Genomic DNA, 19,608 nt, shown 5'->3' with positions numbered 1-19,608 from the left:
CTACGCCCTGCCTCGTCCTTCTCCGTAGCACGCCGTCCACTTTACTTACCGTGTCTACAGCCTCCAGCTGGAGCGTAGGATCCGCCAGGGCAGAGCCTGACGGTGCGCCACACGGAGGTGTTGCGTGACCCTTGGGTCCCACAGCCCGTCCCTCGCCGCGTCCTGTCAGTTCTTTCCGCATCTCTCGGCCCCGAGCGGCCCGCCCAAGCCTTCCGGGGCCCCACGGGAGAGTTCCACACCACAGCCCCCCGGGGCCCACTGGGCCCCCGCAGCAACCCTCCCAGCCCACTGCAGGCCCGCGGACTCCGGCGGCCGTTCCCCAGCGCCCCAGCGCGGTCCCATGCCGGTACCTGAAACTAAAATAAAGCTAGAACCTTGGTAACCTGAGCGCTTCGTAGGAGCTGAGCTCCTCGCGGGGGTGGGTGGTCCTCGGGAGGTTTCCCTGGTAACCGTCGCTCTGGCGGTGACACCCCGGAAGTAGGCTATGCGCCTGCGCCGAGGGACCCCGTCCGCGCCTGCGCACAAGGGGAGCGGGGGGGGCGGTGGCTGCGCTTAGCATGGGGGAGCCGGAGCCGGAGCCGGAGCAGATCCGTCTGAAGTGTATCCGCAAGGAAGGCTTCTTCACGGTGCCGCCGGAGCACAGGGTGCGACGAGGGGCTGCTCGGGGTAGCTGTGTCCTCGCCGGCGGCCGGGCGGAGCTGGAACGCACCAGGGCCCTCAGGGTGGCGCTGCAGCGCCAGGTTTCCGGCGCGAGCGGGAACTACAGTCCCGGAGTCCCTCGCGGCGGGCGCGGAAGCCGGCGGGCGGGGCGCGGAGGGCGGGGCGCGGAGGGCGGAGGGCGGGGCGCGGAGGGCGGAGGGCGGGGCGCGGGGCGGGCTACTTCTCAGGCCGCCGGCCTCCTCGCGAGAGCGCGCTGTAGCGCGGGCGTGTCTTAGTTTGCCCCGGGGACGGGCGCCTGGCGCGGGGAGACGGTGGCCGTGGGGAGGTGGGAGGCGCGTCTCCCCGCGGGCTGTGGGTGCCCCGCGCCGGGGCCCCCAGTGAGGCGGCGCGGCCGTGCTCCGTGCGCGGCCCCGGCGCGTCTCGCGCTGCCTCAGGCCGCCGGGGCCCTTGGCCGACGTGAGGCGGGGACGCTGGGCGCGGTCGCTCAGGCGGGCGGCGCGTGCCGGGCAGGCGTGAGCCGCGGCCGCGGGTGGTGTCGCCTGCCGGCGGGCGCCCCGAACGGGTCCCCGCGGACGGGCCGGGTGAGCGCAGGCCCCGCCCTAGAGCCGCGCGCCGCCAGGCGGGGCCGGTCCGAGAGAGCTGCGTTCGGCGGGGCTGGGAGGCCGCTTGGAGCAGGGGCGGCGCTTCCGCGGGGCGGGGCGCGGCGCGGCGGGGGCGGGCTCGGCAGCCTCAGGCAGCGGCGGGAGCAGAGCCCCGCGACGCGCTGTGTGTCCGGGAGGCGCCGGCGGTCCCGCCGAGAGCGAGGACGGTTGGGCTGAGGCGAGGCCCCGGAAGGGCCTCAGGGCGGGCCAGGTGACCCTGACTTGGTCCCCAGGGTGCAGGACAAGATAAGAGGCCGGCGGTCCAGACAGGGGCTGCTAGAACCTTGCCGCGTGCGCTTCTGCGACCCAGCGGGAGGTGCTCGTTCGGTCTGCGGCACGTGAAGGTGTATTAGGGTACAGGCGCTCTGCTAGAACACGGAGACCCCAGAACACAGCGGCTTAAGTTCAGGACTTTGTTTCTGGCGCCCCTGACATCACGCAGGTGGGCCAGGCACTCGCCTCGTCTGTCTTTTGCTGCACCTGTGCGCCACCCAGATCCCAGCCTGCCTGGAGGGGCAGAGAGGAGTGAGCTACGACCAGCTTCCTTTGGTCAGAAGGGTGTACGTATCCCTTCTGCTCACATCTCATTGGCCGGAATTTAGTCTCGGGCGCACACCGAGCTGCAAGGGAGGCTGGGAACTGTGGCCACCGGCTGGGTGGCCACTTGCCCCTGGGCAGTGTTTCATAACCCAAAGGAAGGAAGGAAGGAAAAAAGACAAAACAGGAAAACCCGAAGGAAGAAGTGATGTGTGGATGCTGAGACAGTTCCTGCCACAGAAGTGTTTCCAGTGTGTCTGGCAAATGCTTGGTGAAGGTTTTTCATGCTTTTTCCATGTCCAGAGCTTGCTTATTTGCTTGCTTGCTTGATTTGTTGCCGCGCCTTGAGCTTGTGGGATTTCAGTTCCCCAGTCGGATGGAACTTGGGGCCCTTGGCATTGAGAGCACGGAGTTCTAACGACTGGCCCATCAGGGAATTCCCCAGAGCATTATTTATTTATTTTTAAAAGAACTTTTCATTTTTAATTTCTTAAAAAGCATGTTCACAGCACACTCCAAGAATCCCACACAGCAGTGGTTTGCTTCTGTTGTCAAGAGTATATCAGAAGACAAAAAACAAGATTTAATGGTTTTTAAAATTAGTTTTTGGAGATGTCTGTAACATTCGTAATCAGCAGTCATCTAAGTATCTGTTTGTAGTGGGAAGCGTTTCAGAAATGTATTGAGTCCCCCAGGTCACACTTCTCTGAAATGCAGTCAAAAGTTACAACAGAAACAAACATAAATATTTTTCTAGAAAGAGCACACATATTTGGCATTTTAAAATAATTTTAACGGAGAAGTTTTCAAGTGTAAATAATATTTAGATTTTTATTTTCTATTGCCAGACAGAAAGTTTAGGTCTTCAGTGACTGCAATCTGACTGCAGTAACAGGAGGAGTGATTCTGTTGTAGTGGGTGAGCTTCAGTCCTAACGAGGCCAGTGTAGCATAATTTAGACCCATGCTGCGCGGGGCCTTTCTGTGACGATGGCAATGTTCTGTTTTCTGAATCGTCCAGTATTGTCACCATGACCACAGGGGACCGTCACGCACCTCACACGGCTCATGCAGCTGAAGAGATGGACTTTTAAGTTTCATTTTCGTTAATTTTAGCCGAATGTGGCTGGTGGTTACTCTTTTTTTATTTTTTATTTATTTTTATTTTTTTTTTTGGTTACTCTTTTTTGGCAGCACACATCTGGACCATGGGAGTGAAGGGAGTCGTTAGACTGTGTTTGATGTCACATTCAAAGTTTCTGGCCAGCGTGAGCACCCCAGTTTCTTACCTACAAACCCCAGTGTGTGGTCACCTTTCTGTCTGTGAGCAGGACATGAGGTGGCTTTTTGGTACACGTTGAGTGTCTGGATCCATCTCTGGTTGTGTTAGCTGCCAGAGCCCCTCACCGCCAGCACCCCTCTCTTCCAGCTGGGCCGGTGCCGGAGCGTGAAGGAGTTTGAGAAGCTGAACCGCATTGGGGAAGGCACCTACGGCATCGTGTGTGAGTGGCCTCTGTGGGAGGCCTGGGGCCCAGGGACTGTCCCAGCAGCAGCTGTGTCAGGGCTGGAAGGAGGGGACAGGTGCCCTCTAATCCCTGGTGTGATCGCCGTGGATTTCACACCATGTCTGAATAAACGTGAGCATCAGGTTGCTAACGTGTGCCCAGGTGTGGAGGTAGCTGTTACAGCTGTAACGTGTAGCACCTTGAGAAGCAGCCAGAGCTGAGGCCACAGGAGCTGGGACGTTGTTATGCATCAGGACTGCTACGGGTTTGGAAGCTGCACAAATGAGCACAGCGCTTCGGGCGCCAACGTTTACCAGACAAGTGTTCTTTTTTCTAGATGAGGTACCTTGTTTGCTGTTAGAACTTAGTAACTACAGAACACAAAGCAGTGATCTGCACACCAGCTCTAAGAAGGGAAACTTACAGGGAGCTTCTTACACTCGGGGCCCTGCAGCAGCTCAAATCAGAGGGCTCCGCAGGAGCATGTCTCGCAGGGTTGGCGTGCTGTTTGCATGGAGTGCAGATGGACTCTCATAGGTTCCCCAGCTGTCCAGGAGGAAGAGAAGGGGAGCTCCCGTGTGGCAGGAGGGCACGCGGTGGGGTGGGGCTTTGATCCTGTTGTGGAGGAGTTTCAATTCCAGATCGGGCCCGGGATACCCAAACGGATGAGATTGTCGCCCTGAAGAAAGTGCGGATGGACAAGGAGAAGGACGGTGAGCACGGAGGGGCCGCTGGACCACTTTGAGCTCAAGTGGGAGGGGGTAGGAATTTGCGAGTTGCCTGAGGCCCCCCCGAGTCACACCTGCTTTCCCAAGGGCGTCTGCATGATGGTCATAGGCAGCTGGTCTCTGGGGTCTGCAGCCTGGCCCTGCCTGTCTCACCCGTTACTTCAGCTTGTCATCCCTGCCCCACACTCTAGGCCTCAGCCCCCGCCCTGTGCAGCGCCTCCCCTTCACCTGTCCTCTCCCTCCCACTGGTGACTCTGCTTCATCTTCCGTCTCAGCTCAGCATCGCCCCTCGGCGGGGCTTTCTGCCTGAAGACGGGCCGGCAGCCCCTGTGCCCCACGCACCCCCTGCTGCCCGCCCCTTAGCTGCCTGTGCAGGCAGGGCTGTGCTGGGCTCACTGGGGGCTGCCTGCCATGCATCGTGGTCAGTACAGAGAGCAGCTTGCACTTGATGAAGGGAGGTCAGATAAAGGTGCAGGTTAGGATGGCCTTGCTTCTCCTTGAGGTAGCAGGCAGCCCTGGCAGCGGCAGGATGGGCGTCACTGGGAGCTGATGGGGACTGGGTATGGGGGCTCACTGAGGTACCTGGCTGGCAGGGGTCCGTGTCTGCGGGGGTGGGGCACTGAGGCGGGGCTGGCTTGTAGGAGTCCCCATCAGCAGCCTGCGGGAGATCACTCTGCTCCTGCGCCTCCGGCATCCGAACATCGTGGAGCTGAAGGAGGTGGTTGTGGGGACCCACCTGGAGAGGTGAGCCGCCTGTTTGCCACCCCCGCAGTGGCCCTGCCCAGCCCCTCCCTGGGTCCACCGGGAGGAGGTGGGAGGTGGCCTGCGTGTCTCTCTCTTCCTCAGCATCTTCCTGGTGATGGGTTACTGTGAGCAGGACCTGGCCAGCCTGCTGGAGAACATGCCGACACCCTTCTCCGAGGCCCAGGTTTGAGGCTGGGGGCTCTGGTGGGAGGCCTCCCAAGTCCTTGTGCAGCACGTTGTGCCAGACGCAGGCCGCCCTGACTGAGGCCTCCCTCTGCAGGTCAAGTGCATCGTGTTGCAGGTGCTCCGGGGCCTCCAGTACCTGCACCAGAACTTCATCCTCCACAGGTGGGCGGGGTCCGTGGGCCTGGATGGGGGCAGGGCCTCAGGAGGCATTTTTCCAGAGGCGTGCTGGTTTGTGACACAGGGGAAGGGTGACCGCCTGTACTGACCCAGCACCAGGGGGACATTGCCCAGTGTCCAGCCGGGGCGCAGCCGCAGCTTCGAGGCAGTAGAGGCTCTGGAGCTGCTTGCGGGGGGGCGGCGGGGGCGTGGTCCAGGACCGAATGATGCCTGTTCTTCCCTCGGGAGGTTGATGGTGTGACAGTAGTCAGGCTCTGGGAAGCGCTGCCGCTGTGGTGACAGCCTTCCTGGGAGCTAGGCCAGGAAGGGCGGAGCCCGGAGGGGGCGGAGCAGGGGCCATGCAGGCCTGGACAGGACCTCGCAGGCACAGATCCCTGTGCCCTGGGGTGGCTCATGCGGCTGGGTGGGGAGTCAGATGTGGGCTTGAGACTTGGCTCTGCCACTCTCTCAGACAGGTACTGAGAGCTGACTCTCGAGTCCCAGCTGCCAGGTGGCCTTGCACGGCTCACCCTCCTCATTTTTATTTTTATTTATTTAATACATTTATTTATTTATTTATTTATTGGCTGAGTTGGGTCTTTGTTGTTGCATGTGGGCTTTTTCTAGTTGCGGCGAGCAGGGTGGGGCTACTCTTCATTGTGGTGCACGGGCTCATTTTGGTGGCTTCTCTTGTGGAGCACGGGCTCTAGGCACACGGGCTTCAGTAGTTGTGGCTCACAGGCTCTAGAGCGCAGGCTCAGAAGTTGTGGCACGTGGGCTTAGTTGCTCCACGGCATGTGGGAGCTTCCTGGAGCAGGGATCGAACCCATGTTCCCTGCATTGGCAGGCGGATTCTTAACCACTTTGCCAGCTAGGAAGTCCCCTCCTTGTTTTCACAAAGTGCAGACAGGAGGAGGGGTGGGGGAAGCCTTCTAAGTATCACTGCGACAGGGACAACCTCGGTAGTCCTCGCAGCTTCCTGGGAACCCCTGGTGTTCTTTTCCTGGTACAGGGATCTGAAGGTCTCTAACTTGCTCATGACGGATAAGGGCTGCGTGAAGACAGGTGGGTGCAGGTGCTGGCTCTGTGGTGGGGGTCTGTGAGTGCCACCGCGTGGGGGCGTCAGGTCAGTCCCTATAAGCACCCTGCACGCCACAAGCTGGCTCCAGACGGCGACGGGAGCCTTCGCTGGGTGACACGCGCCCTCCCGCCTCTGTCACAGCGGATTTCGGCCTGGCCCGAGCCTATGGCATCCCGGTGAAGCCAATGACCCCCAAGGTGGTCACCCTCTGGTGAGTCCCTGGGGACCAGGGGAGGTTTGGGGAGGTCCTGCTGAAGTTGCAGAAGCACTGACCTTGGAGGTCTTTAAGCTGAGGGGCTGCACACAGTCAGAGGCTGGATGTGGGCAGCTCCTGAGACAGCGCAGGGCGGTCACAGGGAAGGGCCGCCTGGCTCTGGGCTGCTCGGAGGGGCGGCAGAGTCACTGACTGCAGGGTGGGACCCGTGTGTCTTTCTGTCGTCGTTGCTCACTCAGTGTTTTGAAGCAGAATGGGGTGTGGTTACGGCAGGATGCTTTCTGCTGCGTGTCGCTCAGCCAGGCCTGTGTGGCAGAGGCTGGCACAGGGCACCGCTGCCCGCAGGAGCCGTCCAGTGCCGGCAGCTGCCGCCTCACGTGCTGCCATGTCTGTCAAGCTTAGTGGAAGGGACACCTGAGCTGGACTTCATGCTCCGTCCTCCGGGCTGTGTCTGGCTCTCAGGGAGGGTGCGGGCCGGTGGGTGGGCTGGCGCAGAGCCACGGCGACCTGAAGAGGCCAGGCCGAGGGAGAGGAGCTGCAGGCACGTGGAGGGGGCTTGTGTTTGCAGGTACCGAGCCCCTGAGCTGCTGCTGGGGACCACCACGCAGACCACCAGCATCGACATGTGGTGAGAGCTGGGTGCTCCTGGGCCTCGGGAAGGGGGGTGTTTCACGGGAGCCAGCGGGGGCCATGGGTGGGGCTGGGATGTCGCCAGCCTCCCAGCTCCCAGGAAGGTGGACCTGTGCCTGGGGTCCTGAGAGGCGGTGTGAGACGGCTTCAGCATTCACGGCCCCCACCTTCGTGGCCACCCAGAGAGGCCTTTTGGGGCCAGGTCATGTGGCCGGGGGAGAACCCAGGGGTCGCCTGCTTATCCTGTCGCGACCTCCTCCCCGCTCCGCCCGTCCTCTGACCCCAGCACCCGGGGCGCGGGTCCCCGTGGGACGGCGCCCTGCGGAGCCGGAGGGGCTGAGGCGAGGCCCCGCGCTCCTCTGCAGGGCCACGGGCTGCATCCTGGCCGAGCTGCTGGCCCACAAGCCCCTTCTCCCCGGCACGTCCGAGATCCACCAGGTGGACCTGATCGTACAGCTGCTGGGGACACCCAGTGAGCACATCTGGCCGGTGAGTGCCGGCCCAGCCCCCCACCGCCCTCCCCTTTCCCGCCCCCGCCCGCCTCCAGCTGCCGCTCCCCGCAGGGCTTCTCCCAGCTGCCGCTGGTCAGCCAGTACAGCCTGAGGAAGCAGCCCTACAACAACCTGAAGCACAAGTTCCCCTGGCTCTCGGAGGCCGGCCTGCGCCTGCTGAACCTCCTCTTCATGTACGACCCCAAGAAGAGGTGCTGTCCCGGACTGCGGGCGGGCGGGGGGCCACGGCCGAGGGCGCTGGCCCCAGACACGCGCGTGGGGCCCGGACCCCGCCCACCCGGGTCACAGGGCCCGTGCCGAGGGTCCTGTTGGTTTCTGGGCCCCCGCCCCTGCCTGCCACTCCGCTGTCCGTGGTGTGGAAATGACCTGGGGGCTTGTGCGCGGGTGGGGGCGAGGGAGACGCGCTCGGCCAGGCCTGGGCCCTGTGAACAGCGGGCGCGTCTCTCCAGGGCGACGGCCAGCGACTGCCTGGAGAGCTCTTACTTCAAGGAGAAGCCTCTGCGTGAGTCTCCCCGCGTCCCGGCCGGCACTTGGCTGGGGGCCCTTGCCTGGGGTGGGGCGTTGGGCAGTGGGGCAGAGGTAGGCAGGGGCTGCTTTTGGCCACATGAACCGTGGGCAGGGTCAGGAGGGGAGCAGAGGGAGGTGTGGGGGCCGCCCCACCCAGCGCTGAGCAGCCCCCTCCCCGCAGCCTGTGAGCCGGAGCTCATGCCCACCTTCCCCCACCACCGCAACAAGCGCGCCGCCCTGGCCACGTCCTTGGGCGCCGAGAGCCAGAGCAGGCGCTGCAAGCCCTGACTCGGCCGGGACCGACAGCGGCTCCAGCTGACCACACCACGTCCCGCCCCTCTGCCCACCACGGCTCCACAGCGGCCGGGTGCGGATGTGGGGCGGATGCGCCCCGCAGGGCCCAGACTCCCCTGAGGCTGGCCCCCCCGGGCTGTGTGGTGCCATCTGGTGGCTGGGCTGGGTCCACCCTCAGACCCTCTCCCGTCCCAGGCCGGAACCGGCTGGGCCCACCTGAGTGGGTATCGCTGGCACGGGGCGAGCAGACTCCACGTGGCCGCTGTGGTCCTCACTTGATCCCCAGGGTCTGCCCGGGAAGGGAGAGGCTGGCAGGACTCAGAGTGGGAAGGGAGGGTGGGGTGTGGGGTGCAGCCAGCTTGGTGGACTGGCGTCTGGGCTGCTCTGAGACCACCAGAGTGACCACCTCCCTGCTGAGGCCCCTAGGGGAGGGGGTGTGGGTAGGCCTCAGAGATAAATGCTTTCCTCACAGATGCAGCTGGATCCAGTGTCCTTTAATGTACTTTGAGGTTGTGATTCGTGTGATGTGACAGGTGCAGGGGAGTGGGACAGATGGCCTGAGCAGGGTCATCGGTGAGCAGGGGCCCTGCCCTCAGGGCCCAAGTGGGCAGACCCACCCCCTCCAGCCCTGAGAGGTGGGGATGGGCTCTGGGCTGGGAAGCCTTTGAGATCTCCCACCCTGGCTTCCAGAGCTGGACGTCAGGAGGACGCAGCAGGGGGGCTGCTGGGGTACTGGTTGCTCAGAAGCCCCCGTGCTCCACCTGGAAGTGGGTGACAGCCTCTTGGGCTCTGTGGCTCCCTGCTTCCCAGCTGCCTTTCTCCGGAACTCTTGGGTACTCGCTCTGGTTGGAGATCAGGACGTTTTTTCTCCGTCCTTGGGCCCAGCTTCCCCGCTCAGCTGTGACAGGGGCCCAGGGGGCTGGTCTCAAGTCAGCACTCAGCTCATTCAGTGCTGGCCTGTGACGCCCGTGGCGGGGCCGGGTCAGTCGTGCACCTGGCAGAGCCTCTAGAATGGTCTCAGCAAAGCTCAGGGGCTCACGAGGATACCTGAGCCCGAGGACACCCCTGTGGAGCACCCCCCTGGGCACTTGCAGGGAGCAGGTCAGGAGCTACGGGCTGACGGCTGGGCCCGTGGCGGCGGGGGTGAGAAAGGGGAGGGGAAGGGTCCTCCCTGGGGACAGGCGTGCTGGCCTTTACCCAACACGTCTGGGCGTGGATCTGGGTGCCAGGGTGGGGGTGGGCCGGGGGGGAACTTTCCATGGAAAGCGAGCCTCCGCCTCTCATCTAGTGGGACTGAGACTCCACTCCCTCACCCCCCACCCTGGGCCCCTTGGGGGGCAGGAGGGGCAGGGTGGCCACTGGCCTGGGCCTGAGGAGGGACGAGGCCCAAAAAGCACCATGGAAAGTGTCTCCAGGAAGCCCTTGACCCAGGGCCGGGTGGGCCTAGGGCCGGGCCCCGGGGCCGTCGTACAGCAGGGCATCCACCTGGGCGCGCTGCAGCCACAGGCGCCGCTGGCTGTTCCCGCGCAGGGTGCGCAGCGCGTGGCCTGGGTGGCAGGCGGGCAGGGCGGAGCAGTGGGTGGCGTGCAGCTGGCGACACGTATCACAGCAGAAGGCAGGCAGGGCACCGGGGGCCAGGCAGCTGTGCATCTGGTAGCCGGGGGGCTCCGGGAGGCGTGGGGGACTGGTCCGCTCAGGGCTTCCAGGGGCTTGGGGAGCAGCCAGGTCCCCAGGCCGAGTGAGCAGCTCTCGGCGCAGCGAGAGGAAGGAGAAGGGCTCCGGCTCCGGCTCCGGCTCCTCCTCTGAGGCCCCGGAGCCCGGGCTGCTGGCCTCGGCCGGCTCCCAGGGCCCGCCCCCCGCCCCCCACAGTTTGGCACTCTGCTCCCAGAACAGAGGCTGGCAGGCCAGCTCTGAGGGGGGTGAGTCTGGGCCTGGCGAGGGCCCTCCGTACAGGCTGGCCTCGTCCGAGCCCTCGTCCTCCTGCAGTTCCCGGTACAGGTCCAGCTGGGCCTGGCACCTGGCCGGGGAGCCACGGGGGGGCAGGGGCGGCGGCTCCTCCTCGCGGGCCAGTCGCTGCTGCAGCCAGGCAACGCAGGAGGTCACGTCCACACTGGCCCGCCGCGCCTGCAGCAGCTCCTCAACCGGCAGTACGCTGGTGCCCAGCTGCGCCAGCACCTCGCCCAGGATCTCACACTCTAGCCGCAGGGCGAAGCAGCCCAGGGCCACCTGTACCAGCTGGTGGGTGGGGGGCGGGGCAGCCACCATGAGGCGGTGGTCATCCCTGCGGACGTAGCCCATCTTCTGGAAGCTCTGCATGAGGAGGTCCTCTGAGAGTGCACCCTTCAGCACGTGCACGTAGCCCCCTGAGAAGGTCTGAAAGGGAGGGGGCCAGTTGGCGGTAGCCCACCCTCCCGCAGACCTGCCCTGGCCTTGGCTCCTCTGGCCACGGCCACTTTGAGGCCACCATCCTCACTGCAGCGGGTGGCATGGCCCCAGGGTGGTTTTGGGCAGCACTGACACTCCTTCCAGAGGAGGTTTTTAAAAACAGATGCTGGGAGTTCCCTGGTGGTCAAGTGGTTAGGATTTGGCGCTTTTACTGCTGGGGCCTGGGTTCAATCCCTGCTTGGGGAACTGAGATCCCACAAGCTGCATGGCCAAAAACAAACAAAAAACCCCATAGGTGCTCAGGTCCGCCCCCAGAGACTAATCTCATTGGCTGAGGCAGGCCCAGGTGTCACAGTTTTTTTTAAGATCTAATACATTTCATCTGGGTTATAGAACAAACTAAATAGAGCCCTTATGTTGAGACATACCACGGTCTTCTGGGTCCCCCCAGCTCCTCTCACCTTTGGGGGTTGCTACTCTAGTTAGTTTCCTACATACCTGCTGAGTGCCTGTACCTGCAAACACACAGAAAATAGAAGTGCTTATCTGCTCCTCTGAGCACATAGCCTCCTAAACACCTCATTCTGAACTCTGCTTCTCCAGTTTCCAAGAGCTTTCCCTGTCATGACAGGCCTAGCCATTCACTTCTCCAGCTGCGTAGCTTTCCACCACACGGGTGAGACATCTGTAGTTTTTCGAGGCTCCAGAGTGCAGAGGAGCTAGAAGGGTTCCTAGGATGGTGACCACGTGTCTCTCGTGTGTCTGCAGTTCCATGACTCTGGAATCCCGTGAGTGTCCCTCTGCTTACAGCGGATGACCATATCTCCACAGATGGGGCACTGCTGTGTGTAAGACTGTTCTCAGGGCTGCGCCTTCACCCCTCACAACGGACCTTGAGCTGCACTGTTCTCACAGCCAGGAGAAGGCAGAAGCAGACCATGTTCACTTCACGTCTGCCCCAACACTGAAGCCTGTGAGCATCTCAAAATCAGGCCTGTCTGTTCTGCTCTCGGCCCCCCATGGGGGCTGGATCCTGCCCTCTGGTCTGAAGGGATGAATGAATGTCCTAGAACCTCAGACCAGTAGGTGTCCCAGTGGAGCAGTGGGCTCCAGAGCTCACCTCCCTGAGAGGCTGCCGCCGCCATGGCAACCAGCGGAGGTGGACTGCCCACATGCCCAGTGACATCACTACCTTCCCACTCTTCTGAATTAGCTCAGGGCACAAGGCAGCCTACCCACTCCGGCCAGCCCGCAGCTCACCTGGAGGGGCCAGGCCAGTCCTGGGCACAGCTTTACCCAGGTCGGGGGGTGAACTGGGTTCTTGTTTAGTCCGGCTCCCCTAGGGCATGCAGGGGCATCTCCAGCCCTTGCCTACTTCGTAGGTGGTACGCCCATCCCATGTCCTTCTCTACACATGGGACCAGCCCACATCCTGGAGGGATTAGGGTGACGGTGGAATGCCTGTCCTTCCTGTGCGCCTGTCCTAAGATTTCTATGGTAACTGGGGCCACTTTGCAGAGAGCAGTGATACAAGCTTTAAGGGGTAGGATCCTCTCAGGAGGCAGGTACCCACACAGGTAACCTCCACTCACCCCATGTACTCAGCCCTGGGAGTACCAAGGGGAACCTCCACCAAGAGATGTTCCAACACGCCCAGGACCCCTCAGCACACTGAGCCCTCTGAAACCTATCAGGCTCTGAGGACGTTGAAATCCCTTGTTCCCGATGGTGGCCGGCCCCCAAGCAGTCTGGGCAGGGGACCCCACTCGGCCCGGCGCCCTACCTTGATGGTGGTGAACTCCTTCCTCCAGGGCAGCAGATACAGGTGCACGGCGGCCAACTCCAGCAGCTCGAAGGCACGGGCCAGGCTGCGCAGCGCGGGGGCCAAGTCGGCGCGTCCCCACAGGCCGTCGGTGAGCAGTGCCAGCGCGTCATCCTGCAGCGCCCCGTGCAGGTCAAAGTCTTCCACCAGGATGTGCCAGAGCACGGCGCGCAGGGATGGGTCCCCGCACACGCCCGCGCGGCCGCGCCGCAGTTCGCGCTCCAGGCACAGGCGGTAGTCCTCGGACAGCGAGCTGCTGCCCATGCTGGCGGGCGGGAGTAGCGTGTCAGGGCCCAGAAGCCCCCCCTGCCCGCTGCGCGCCTCCTGAGCCCCCGCCTGCATCCACAGCTCCCCACCAGCGGAGCGCCCTTCCCTGGAGACTGGCGCCGGCTGAGTCTCCCTTCCCAACAGAGAGCCCCTTGCCCAGCAGGTCGTGCCGTGGGCCCGGCGGACGACCGCCCTACCTGCCTGTCCCCAGCGGTCCCCGAGCGCCCGCCGCTCCGTTGGGGCCTCTCCCGCAGCAGCGCGCTTCCGCCGGGGCCGGCTCCGCCCCTGGGCCTTGGCCGTGACGTTCGGGGCGGGGTCTCTTTGGGCACCGCCCCCTCCGCCGACGCAGGTGGGCGGGGCTCGGAAGGGGCCCGCGAACGCGACGCACGGGAACAGCCAGCGGGGCCGCGGACGGGGGGCCGTCGGCGGGCGCTTTCCCCGAGGCGGGCGCCGACCCCCCGAGCTGGGCCCTCGGGCCGCCCGGGAAGCAGGTACCGGGGCTCCTCGCGCGCCCGCCGGGCGGGGGGCCGGGGGCCGCGGGGCCCCCTGCGTGGGGCTACCCGGCGGGGGCGGGGTCCCCTGTTGCCTAACGGGGATTGGCCAGATACGGAGGGAGGGGCGGAGCCACCTCGGGCGGGGCGGGGCCGTCTTCCTCTGAAACTGCGACTTGCGGGACTTCCCTGGCCCGGCAGCGCGAGCGCGGGTCCTAGCCCCGGGCCGCCGCACCTCGCCGCTGAGAACCAGAGCAGGACCGTGGGCCTCTTCGAGGCGGTGCGGAGGCGCCTTGCTCCCGAGGTCCGAGTCCCCTCCTGTTCTCAGGGCTGTGTGTCGCCGTGCGTGGCTCCAGCCGTTTGTCCCTATCTGTGTGTTGTATTAAGAGAGCACGGCTCTCAGTGTGACACTCGAACCTGGGCAGGTCTTTGCACCGTCCTCCCACGGAGGACACGTTGAATGGAAGGGACATTGTGTGGCTTCCCCGATTAAGTCATAAAAATGCCTTGTTGTCTTTAGATGCTCACTCTTGGAACCTAGCCACATACTGGGAGGAAGCCGGCGGCCGCATGAAGGGGCCAACTAGTGAGGGCTGAATTATGTCCAAAATCCATGGAACCTGGGAATATGAGCTTATTTGGAAATAGGATTTTTGCGGATATAATCAAGTTAAGATGAAGCCAGACTGGATTAGGGTGGAGCCTAAACCCTGTCATTGTAAGGAGGGTCACACACCTTAGGGAGGAGGCACGTGATGCACGCAGAGACTTGCAACTGCAGGCGGAGACTGCAGGAGCCCCCGCAGCGGGACGAGGCAGGCAGCAGTCCTGTTCCAGCACTCTGCCAGGCCGTGGCCCTGTGGACACGTTGAGTTCAGACTTCAGGACCTTGAGAGGAAATTTTTGTTGTTTCAAGCTCTGTGGTAGCTAGTTACCAGAAGCAACTTGCAGGCCTCTCACGGCTGTTCTCACAGCCCTGAGGCCCTCGCTGATGGCAGATGTGTAGACACATCTCCAGATGGCCCCAACCCCTTGACCTTGGGTCACTCCAACTTGGAAGCTGACCTAGCTGATGCTGGAGGAGGGACAGAAACAAGACGCCCCTTGGAAATGGGAGTTTTATGAGCAAAGCCAGTGGTGGTCGTGTGTTTAAGCCAGTGAGTGGGCTGGTTTGTTACGCAGCAGGGGGTGGACACCGCACTCCCTCAGCACCAGCTGCCTGTAGGTCCTCCTGTGACCCTGGGCAACAACCAACCAGGAGCAGAGCCTCTGGGTGGGAGGGTCAGTTGATGGCTACTCCCTGGACCCACTGCCCAGCACGCTGCGCACCGTGCAGTGGGTCGCCTCTCCCAGGCGGCCCCACCCTCTGCATCGTCCAGCTTGCTCGTCTTCACCAGTTCAGTGCATGGGAAGTTCTGTCTTCTTAGTGTTTTAATTTGCATTTCTTGATTTTTAAAATGAGTTAAACGCCTCTTCTTATGCTGATTAGTTTTTAAATCTCCTCCTCTGATGACAGCCTGTTCGCAGCCTTTGCTATTTTTCTAACCCAGGCTCTTGCCTCTTTCTTGTTGACCTGCAGGATTTTTTATGTGAAGAGTCTATCATTCGCCCGTTTTACAACGGGCCATAGGCTGGGAGGGGCTAAAGGACTGGCCCAGAATCACCAGCAGGAAGGCCGTCTGGTCAGTGTCTCCAGCAGGGGCAAGAAGACAACCCCAGACAGCTCCCCCAAGCCTGCAGCAGCGCCCCTGGTCAGGCTTAGCTCGAGACACACCTTCACCCTCCACCTACTCCGTGAAAGGGGGGCTTTCAAATCCCATCCTCGAGATGTCACGGCCAAGGCCTGGAGAAGGCGTCCTCCCCAGGCTTCATGACTGACTGGGACTCATGTCCAGGGTTGGGGGGCTTCCTCTGGAGAGGGCAGGGTTGGGAGACAAGGGTGGGGATTCAGGGACTGTGAGCTTTGAGGGCAGGGCAGGGTGAGTGGGTTGGTGCCCGTGTGTCTGTTCCTGGGGTGCTGGTGGGCAGGGAATTCTTGCCCACAAAGGCTCCCGAGGGAGGCAGCTGCCCCAGGAACTTGGCTTGGCCTGCCCTTGGGATCACATCCCCTGGTACCCTCTGGCCTTCGCAGTCAACCTGCTGGGCTCAAAGCCAGCTCTGCCACCGGGAGGTTTGGCCTGGAGAAGGCGGTTCCCCTCCCCTTGCCTCACTTTCCTCACGGGGTTCCTACAGAGCCCTGGGACCCCGTGCACACAGAACGTGCAGTCAGGTCCAGCGGAGCCTTTCCCAGAGACCCGCACGCTGCTCCCACAGCTGGCGTCCGCCGCGGTGGCCAAGCCGCCCGCCTCCTTCCCTGCAGATGCTGCCCGGGGCTGCAGCCAGGCCGCCCGCCGTCTCTCCGCAGGCGCCCGTGTGCGTTAGCTACCCGGGGAACAAAGAGGGCTCCAGGGCTCAGGTCCCGCCCAGTGATGACCTCTGGCCCTGCCAACCTGCTAGGCCCCATGGAGTGCGTCCGGTGCTAGAGGAAGGAGCCCCAGGATCCCCCTCGCGTGCAGAGAGCGGACAGGCAGGCTGGATTTGGCGAGGGCCCCGGGGGTCACTGGGACAGTCTGGCTCTTGCTGGTCAGCAGGGGTGGCTGGGCTGCTCAGGCCTCCACCCGGCCAGTGGGGTGGGGAGCAAGTGAGCTGCGCGGAGGGAGTCACCAGGGACCTCTTTATTTCCAGCTGGGTCCGCGGCTGCCTGTAGCGGTCAGACTAGGCAGGCGGTGGGCCACAGGCAGGCACCGACCCTTGGGCTCACACTGACCCTGAAGGGGCTGAGTGGAGGTGGGGATGCACCAGGGGTCTCAGGATGTCTGTGCCCGTTGCCAAGGGTGGGAGTGTGGCTCAGAGCTCCCACACGTGGGCAGCTGCCCTGGTGACACCTGGGCCTCCAGGACAGAGTGGAGTGGTCAGTGGCCAACAAATAAGCTGCACAGCAGAAACCCACCTGCCCGGGCTTCTGGGCGGGTGGCAGGCTCTCTAACTCATTCAAGGACCTGGCACAGGAGGCTCCGAGTGCCACAGGGGACGAGAAGGGAGAGAAGCAGACCTGCCCTCAGCCGGGCCTGCAGCCCCCCCCCCCGTCCTTGGGCTGGCGGGGCCCGCGGGGCACAGGCGGGCTGAGCTGTCAGGGTGCGGGCCCCAGCGGAGCCCCGTTTCCCTGCTCAGCGCCTCTCACGGGTGGGGATGGGAAAGAGAAGGGCCCGGCTCCTGGGAGCCGACTCGGCTCAGCCCCATCCTGTCAGGAGCAGGGGCCTCCTCGAGCCCTGGGGGCTGGTGTCAGGCGGGGGCGAGAGCCGGCTCACCGCCCCGTGCAGGTGCCTCCTGGCCAGTCCTGGGCCGGCCCGCCCTCCGCTACTTGCCCAGGGCCCGCCGGGGCAGCAGCTCCACGTAGCTCAGCGCACTCTGCAGGGACGTCAGGCAGTAGCCCTCCTCTCCGATCAGGTACCTGCATGGAGGCAGCAGAGGCACCGGTCACTGGGGGGACTCAAGGAGACCCCGATGTCCTGGAAGGGGCATCTGCCCTCACGGGGCAGAATCTGGACGCTGAGGTCCCACGGGGGCCGTCGGGGGCCGGGCTGGGGGCCGGCCCGTGCCCCAGGCACCTGCTCCTCTGGGTGGAGTGCTGAGCAAGGGGCGGGGAGAGGGGCCCCACGCTGCCCCAAGGACCCGCCTCTCGTGGATGAACTCCTCCAGGGCCGCGCACTCCGACACCAGCTGGGGGAGGCCGCTCCTTAGCGCCACGAAGGACAGGATGGGCAGCAGGTCGTCGGCGCCACTGTTGGGGAGACCACGGGCGGCCAGGAGGCTCCGGGGACCGGGGCGCTGCCCCGTCCCACGGCCCTGAAGCCTCCCAGCTCGGGCCCCGGAGGGGCCGTGGGCTTGCCACCCGCCCTCCCTGTGCCCCTCCCGCCCGCCGGCCTCGGGGCTGGGGGTGGGCGCAGGTCAGTGTGGCAAGAGACCACCTGGGAGCACGGAGGCCGTCTCGCATGGGGACCCTGTGCCTCAGAGCTCAGGGCTGGACCCGGAAGGCCCCACAGTGAAGCGCCCCTGTGAGCTTGCCTGAGCCTGGGACAGGATGATGGAAAAGGCGGTCCGTGTCCCAGACAGCCTGCTCGCTCCTGGGATCGGGGTCACTCACCTGCCACACCGGGCACAAGAGGCACCGGAGGGAGGGAGGGAGGCCCTGGGGAGGCTCACAGCCCCGGCAGAGGCCCCATGGGTCAGTGCTCCTGGAGGAGCAGGCGGGCAGAGGCTGGTCTGAACCTGACGACCAGGGACTCCTGCTCCCACCTCCCTGGGCGCCACCCCCGCGATGCTCTGAGGAGGAAGCCAGTGTGGGGTTGCAGCTGGGACCCTTTCACCTGCAGCAGCTGTTTTGTAGGCCAGATGGAACCATGACAGTGGCCAGTGAGAGCCCGTGGGGCCCTCTGCCCAACCCTGGAGCCCACCCGCCCAGCTGCGAGGACAGGCGCCTCCAGGGCAGCCCTGGTCTCTGGCACAGGGGGAGGGTTCGTCACCCCCAGGTGGGCACCGGGGTCAGGGAAGGAGGCTGCTGGCTATAGGCAGGTCCAGGTGCGGTAAGGCAGGACCCAGGTGGGGAAGACCCCGCCCACCAGGGGAGGCTGGGGCAGGGAAGATGCAGAAACCCCGGAACGGGGCTCAGCGCAGGGGACAGGCTCTTGCCTGGGACTGGGACGGGGGCGGCTTCCCCAAGGGCACGCCTGAGGGGAGGGCACGCATCCTGAGTGTCAGCGGGCTAGCGAGGGGCAGGGCCGTGTCGTCTGTGGGGCTGGAGCCCGGGGTCTTTGGTGGAAACGGGCCGCACGCTCTCCTCACGGAGAAGCAGGGCCTGGTGCCGGGCAGGACCCCCAGGTCCCAGGGTCCGGGGCAGGGCAGAAGGGCTCCTGCCTCCCTCGGCCTCTGAAGGCAACCCTTACTGCCCAGTGCCCACCACAGGCCGTGCCCTCCTGGGACTCACATGGCGGCGATGCCGGGCTGGGGCGCAGCCTCACGGGCCCGGTAGTAGTCCTCCGCACAGGCACAGATGACCCGCAGGGCCCGCACTGCGGCGCAGAAGCCAGGCTTAGGGCGAGGGGTGGGGGATCCTGTCCCCGGGTGGCCCCGGACACGGCCCACACCCCCATCACGTGCAGGGCTGAGCAGAGCCAGGACCGTCACCACGCAGGTCCCACAGGACACGTCCCCACCGGACGGAAGGGTCTGCCGCTCAGGGGTGAAGGCGCAGACTCCTGGTCGCCCTCTGGGATTGGATCCTGTCTGAGCTGACCCCGTCCTCCCTTCCCTCCAGCCAGACTGTCCTCCCCTCACCGATGCATTCCAGCTTCTTCTGGGGGCAGCTCTCCAGAACCAGCAGCCCCAGCTCCTGGGCGGCGGCACAGTAGGGGTAGGCGCCGGCTGACGTGGCCTCAGAGTCCTGGGGGAGGAGCTTGGTGGGGACACCGATGGCCGCTGGGGGCGCGTTCCTGTACAGCTCCATGCTCCTGCTCACGGCGGCCTCCCGCACGCGGTGAACGCTCCTGGGGTAGAGAGAGGCCAGGCTCCGCTGCCCCGGGCCCCGCCCGGGACAGGACACAGGCGGGGCTTGGGAAGGCTGCCCGCACTGGACCGGGGCGGGGGGCGGGGGGGGGGGCACCGCCCGCAAACCCGAGCCGGTGAGGAGGCCTAGGAGGACGCCCCTCTGGGGTGGAGACGGGGCGGCCCGTACCTGTAGACTGCCAGCAGCAGGGGCCACAGCGGGGAGAAGAAGGGCTCCTCGATGCAGGCCAGGCAGCGGTCCTTGGAGGCGGCCGTGTTCAGGCCTTCAAAAGCCAGGAGGGTCAGCGAAAGCAGCCTGTCTGCCAGGAGCAGAGCCGGCACAGCGGTGCTGTGGGGACGGCTGGGACCTCCAGCCCCTGCGGCAGCCCCGGGAGGCCCCTCCCGCCCAGCCAAACTCGGGTGCCCAGCCAGCGCCCCCGCCGGCCTCCCCCGTGCCCCGCCTGGAGCAGCCTCGGGGAGGGCGGAGCCGCAGCTGGCTTCCGGGCTCGGCAGGAGGGGGCGCTGTCTGGCCCTGCCCCCACCCTTGGCCCACAGTGCAGGGAGGTCGGCCCCCGTCCTGGGGGTCACAGGGTCATATGCAGCTCCTCCAAGGGGCCAAGCAGACAAGCCTGGGAGGGAGGGCATAAGACAGCTTCTTTCTGAAAAGGA

At 64.5% G+C, this 19,608-nt stretch overlaps 3 protein-coding genes across 24 annotated transcripts in view; 1 reads left to right on the top strand and 2 right to left on the bottom strand.

Moving 5' to 3' along the window:
* Positions 1–492: 492 nt before the first annotated feature.
* On the top strand, positions 493–11,752 carry CDK10 (cyclin dependent kinase 10). 11 transcript variants are annotated; one of them, XM_057713512.1, is made up of 14 exons: positions 537–644; positions 1,535–1,743; positions 3,267–3,339; positions 3,984–4,055; positions 4,712–4,814; positions 4,917–4,998; positions 5,095–5,162; positions 6,169–6,221; positions 6,379–6,448; positions 7,020–7,079; positions 7,447–7,570; positions 7,645–7,784; positions 8,043–8,095; positions 11,611–11,752. In XM_057713512.1, the coding sequence occupies exons 4-14, from the start codon at positions 4,037–4,039 to the stop codon at positions 11,745–11,747; spliced, it is 909 nt and encodes a 302-aa protein (XP_057569495.1). In that variant the 5' UTR covers positions 537–644; positions 1,535–1,743; positions 3,267–3,339; positions 3,984–4,036; the 3' UTR covers positions 11,748–11,752. The 11 variants fall into 11 exon arrangements, with proteins under 11 accessions (XP_057569487.1, XP_057569495.1, XP_057569496.1 ...); XM_057713513.1 differs by lacking the exon at positions 1,535–1,743 and adding an exon at positions 1,744–1,861 and having other exon boundaries at positions 538–644; XM_057713511.1 differs by lacking the exon at positions 537–644 and adding an exon at positions 1,112–1,241.
* On the bottom strand, positions 8,981–13,186 carry SPATA2L (spermatogenesis associated 2 like). Its single transcript, XM_057713503.1, has 3 exons — positions 13,066–13,186; positions 12,563–12,866; positions 8,981–10,767 (listed from the first exon to the last, which is right to left on the bottom strand). The coding sequence occupies exons 2-3, from the start codon at positions 12,863–12,865 to the stop codon at positions 9,838–9,840; spliced, it is 1,233 nt and encodes a 410-aa protein (XP_057569486.1). The 5' UTR covers position 12,866; positions 13,066–13,186; the 3' UTR covers positions 8,981–9,837.
* A 1,138-nt stretch (positions 13,187–14,324) lies between these two features.
* VPS9D1 (VPS9 domain containing 1) overlaps positions 14,325–19,608 on the bottom strand; it is a 13,008-nt gene continuing 7,724 nt past the window's right edge. Inside the window, exons 11-16 of one of the 12 annotated variants that reach the window (XR_009049804.1) lie at positions 19,130–19,259; positions 18,733–18,838; positions 18,383–18,467; positions 17,075–17,179; positions 16,707–16,849; positions 14,328–15,270 (exon numbers count right to left, since the gene is read on the bottom strand). Coding sequence is in view for 10 of the 12 variants with exons in the window: in XM_057713487.1 (XP_057569470.1) it covers positions 16,756–16,849; positions 17,075–17,179; positions 18,383–18,467; positions 18,733–18,941; positions 19,130–19,259 (623 nt within the window). In the remaining 2 variants the exon portion in view is untranslated. Of the gene's footprint in view, positions 15,271–16,706; positions 16,850–17,074; positions 17,180–17,399; positions 17,775–18,382; positions 18,468–18,732; positions 18,942–19,129; positions 19,260–19,608 lie in introns of those variants that run through there. The other 11 variants (XM_057713487.1, XM_057713491.1, XM_057713486.1 and 8 more) reach the window with 11 other exon arrangements.

The sequence above is a fragment of the Hippopotamus amphibius genome, chromosome 16 (assembly GCF_030028045.1).
Source record: "Hippopotamus amphibius kiboko isolate mHipAmp2 chromosome 16, mHipAmp2.hap2, whole genome shotgun sequence".
NCBI classification, from domain to species: Eukaryota; Metazoa; Chordata; class Mammalia; order Artiodactyla; family Hippopotamidae; genus Hippopotamus; species Hippopotamus amphibius.
The sequence above is the reverse complement of the archived record's forward strand: the minus strand, read 5'-3'. Positions and strand labels throughout refer to the sequence as shown.

Bases quoted from the DNA above. Each gene is read 5' to 3' on its own strand.
- CDK10 (XM_057713504.1), top strand. From the start codon at position 558: ATGGGGGAGCCGGAGCCGGAGCCGGAGCAGATCCGTCTGAAGTGTATC. The intron at 6,222-6,378 runs GTGGGTGCAGGT...CCTCTGTCACAG, and splicing joins TAAGGGCTGCGTGAAGACAG to CGGATTTCGGCCTGGCCCGA. The intron at 7,571-7,644 runs GTGAGTGCCGGC...CGCTCCCCGCAG, and splicing joins CCAGTGAGCACATCTGGCCG to GGCTTCTCCCAGCTGCCGCT.
- SPATA2L (XM_057713503.1), bottom strand. From the start codon at position 12,865: ATGGGCAGCAGCTCGCTGTCCGAGGACTACCGCCTGTGCCTGGAGCGC. The intron at 10,768-12,562 runs GTAGGGCGCCGG...CCTCCCTTTCAG, and splicing joins AGGAGTTCACCACCATCAAG to ACCTTCTCAGGGGGCTACGT.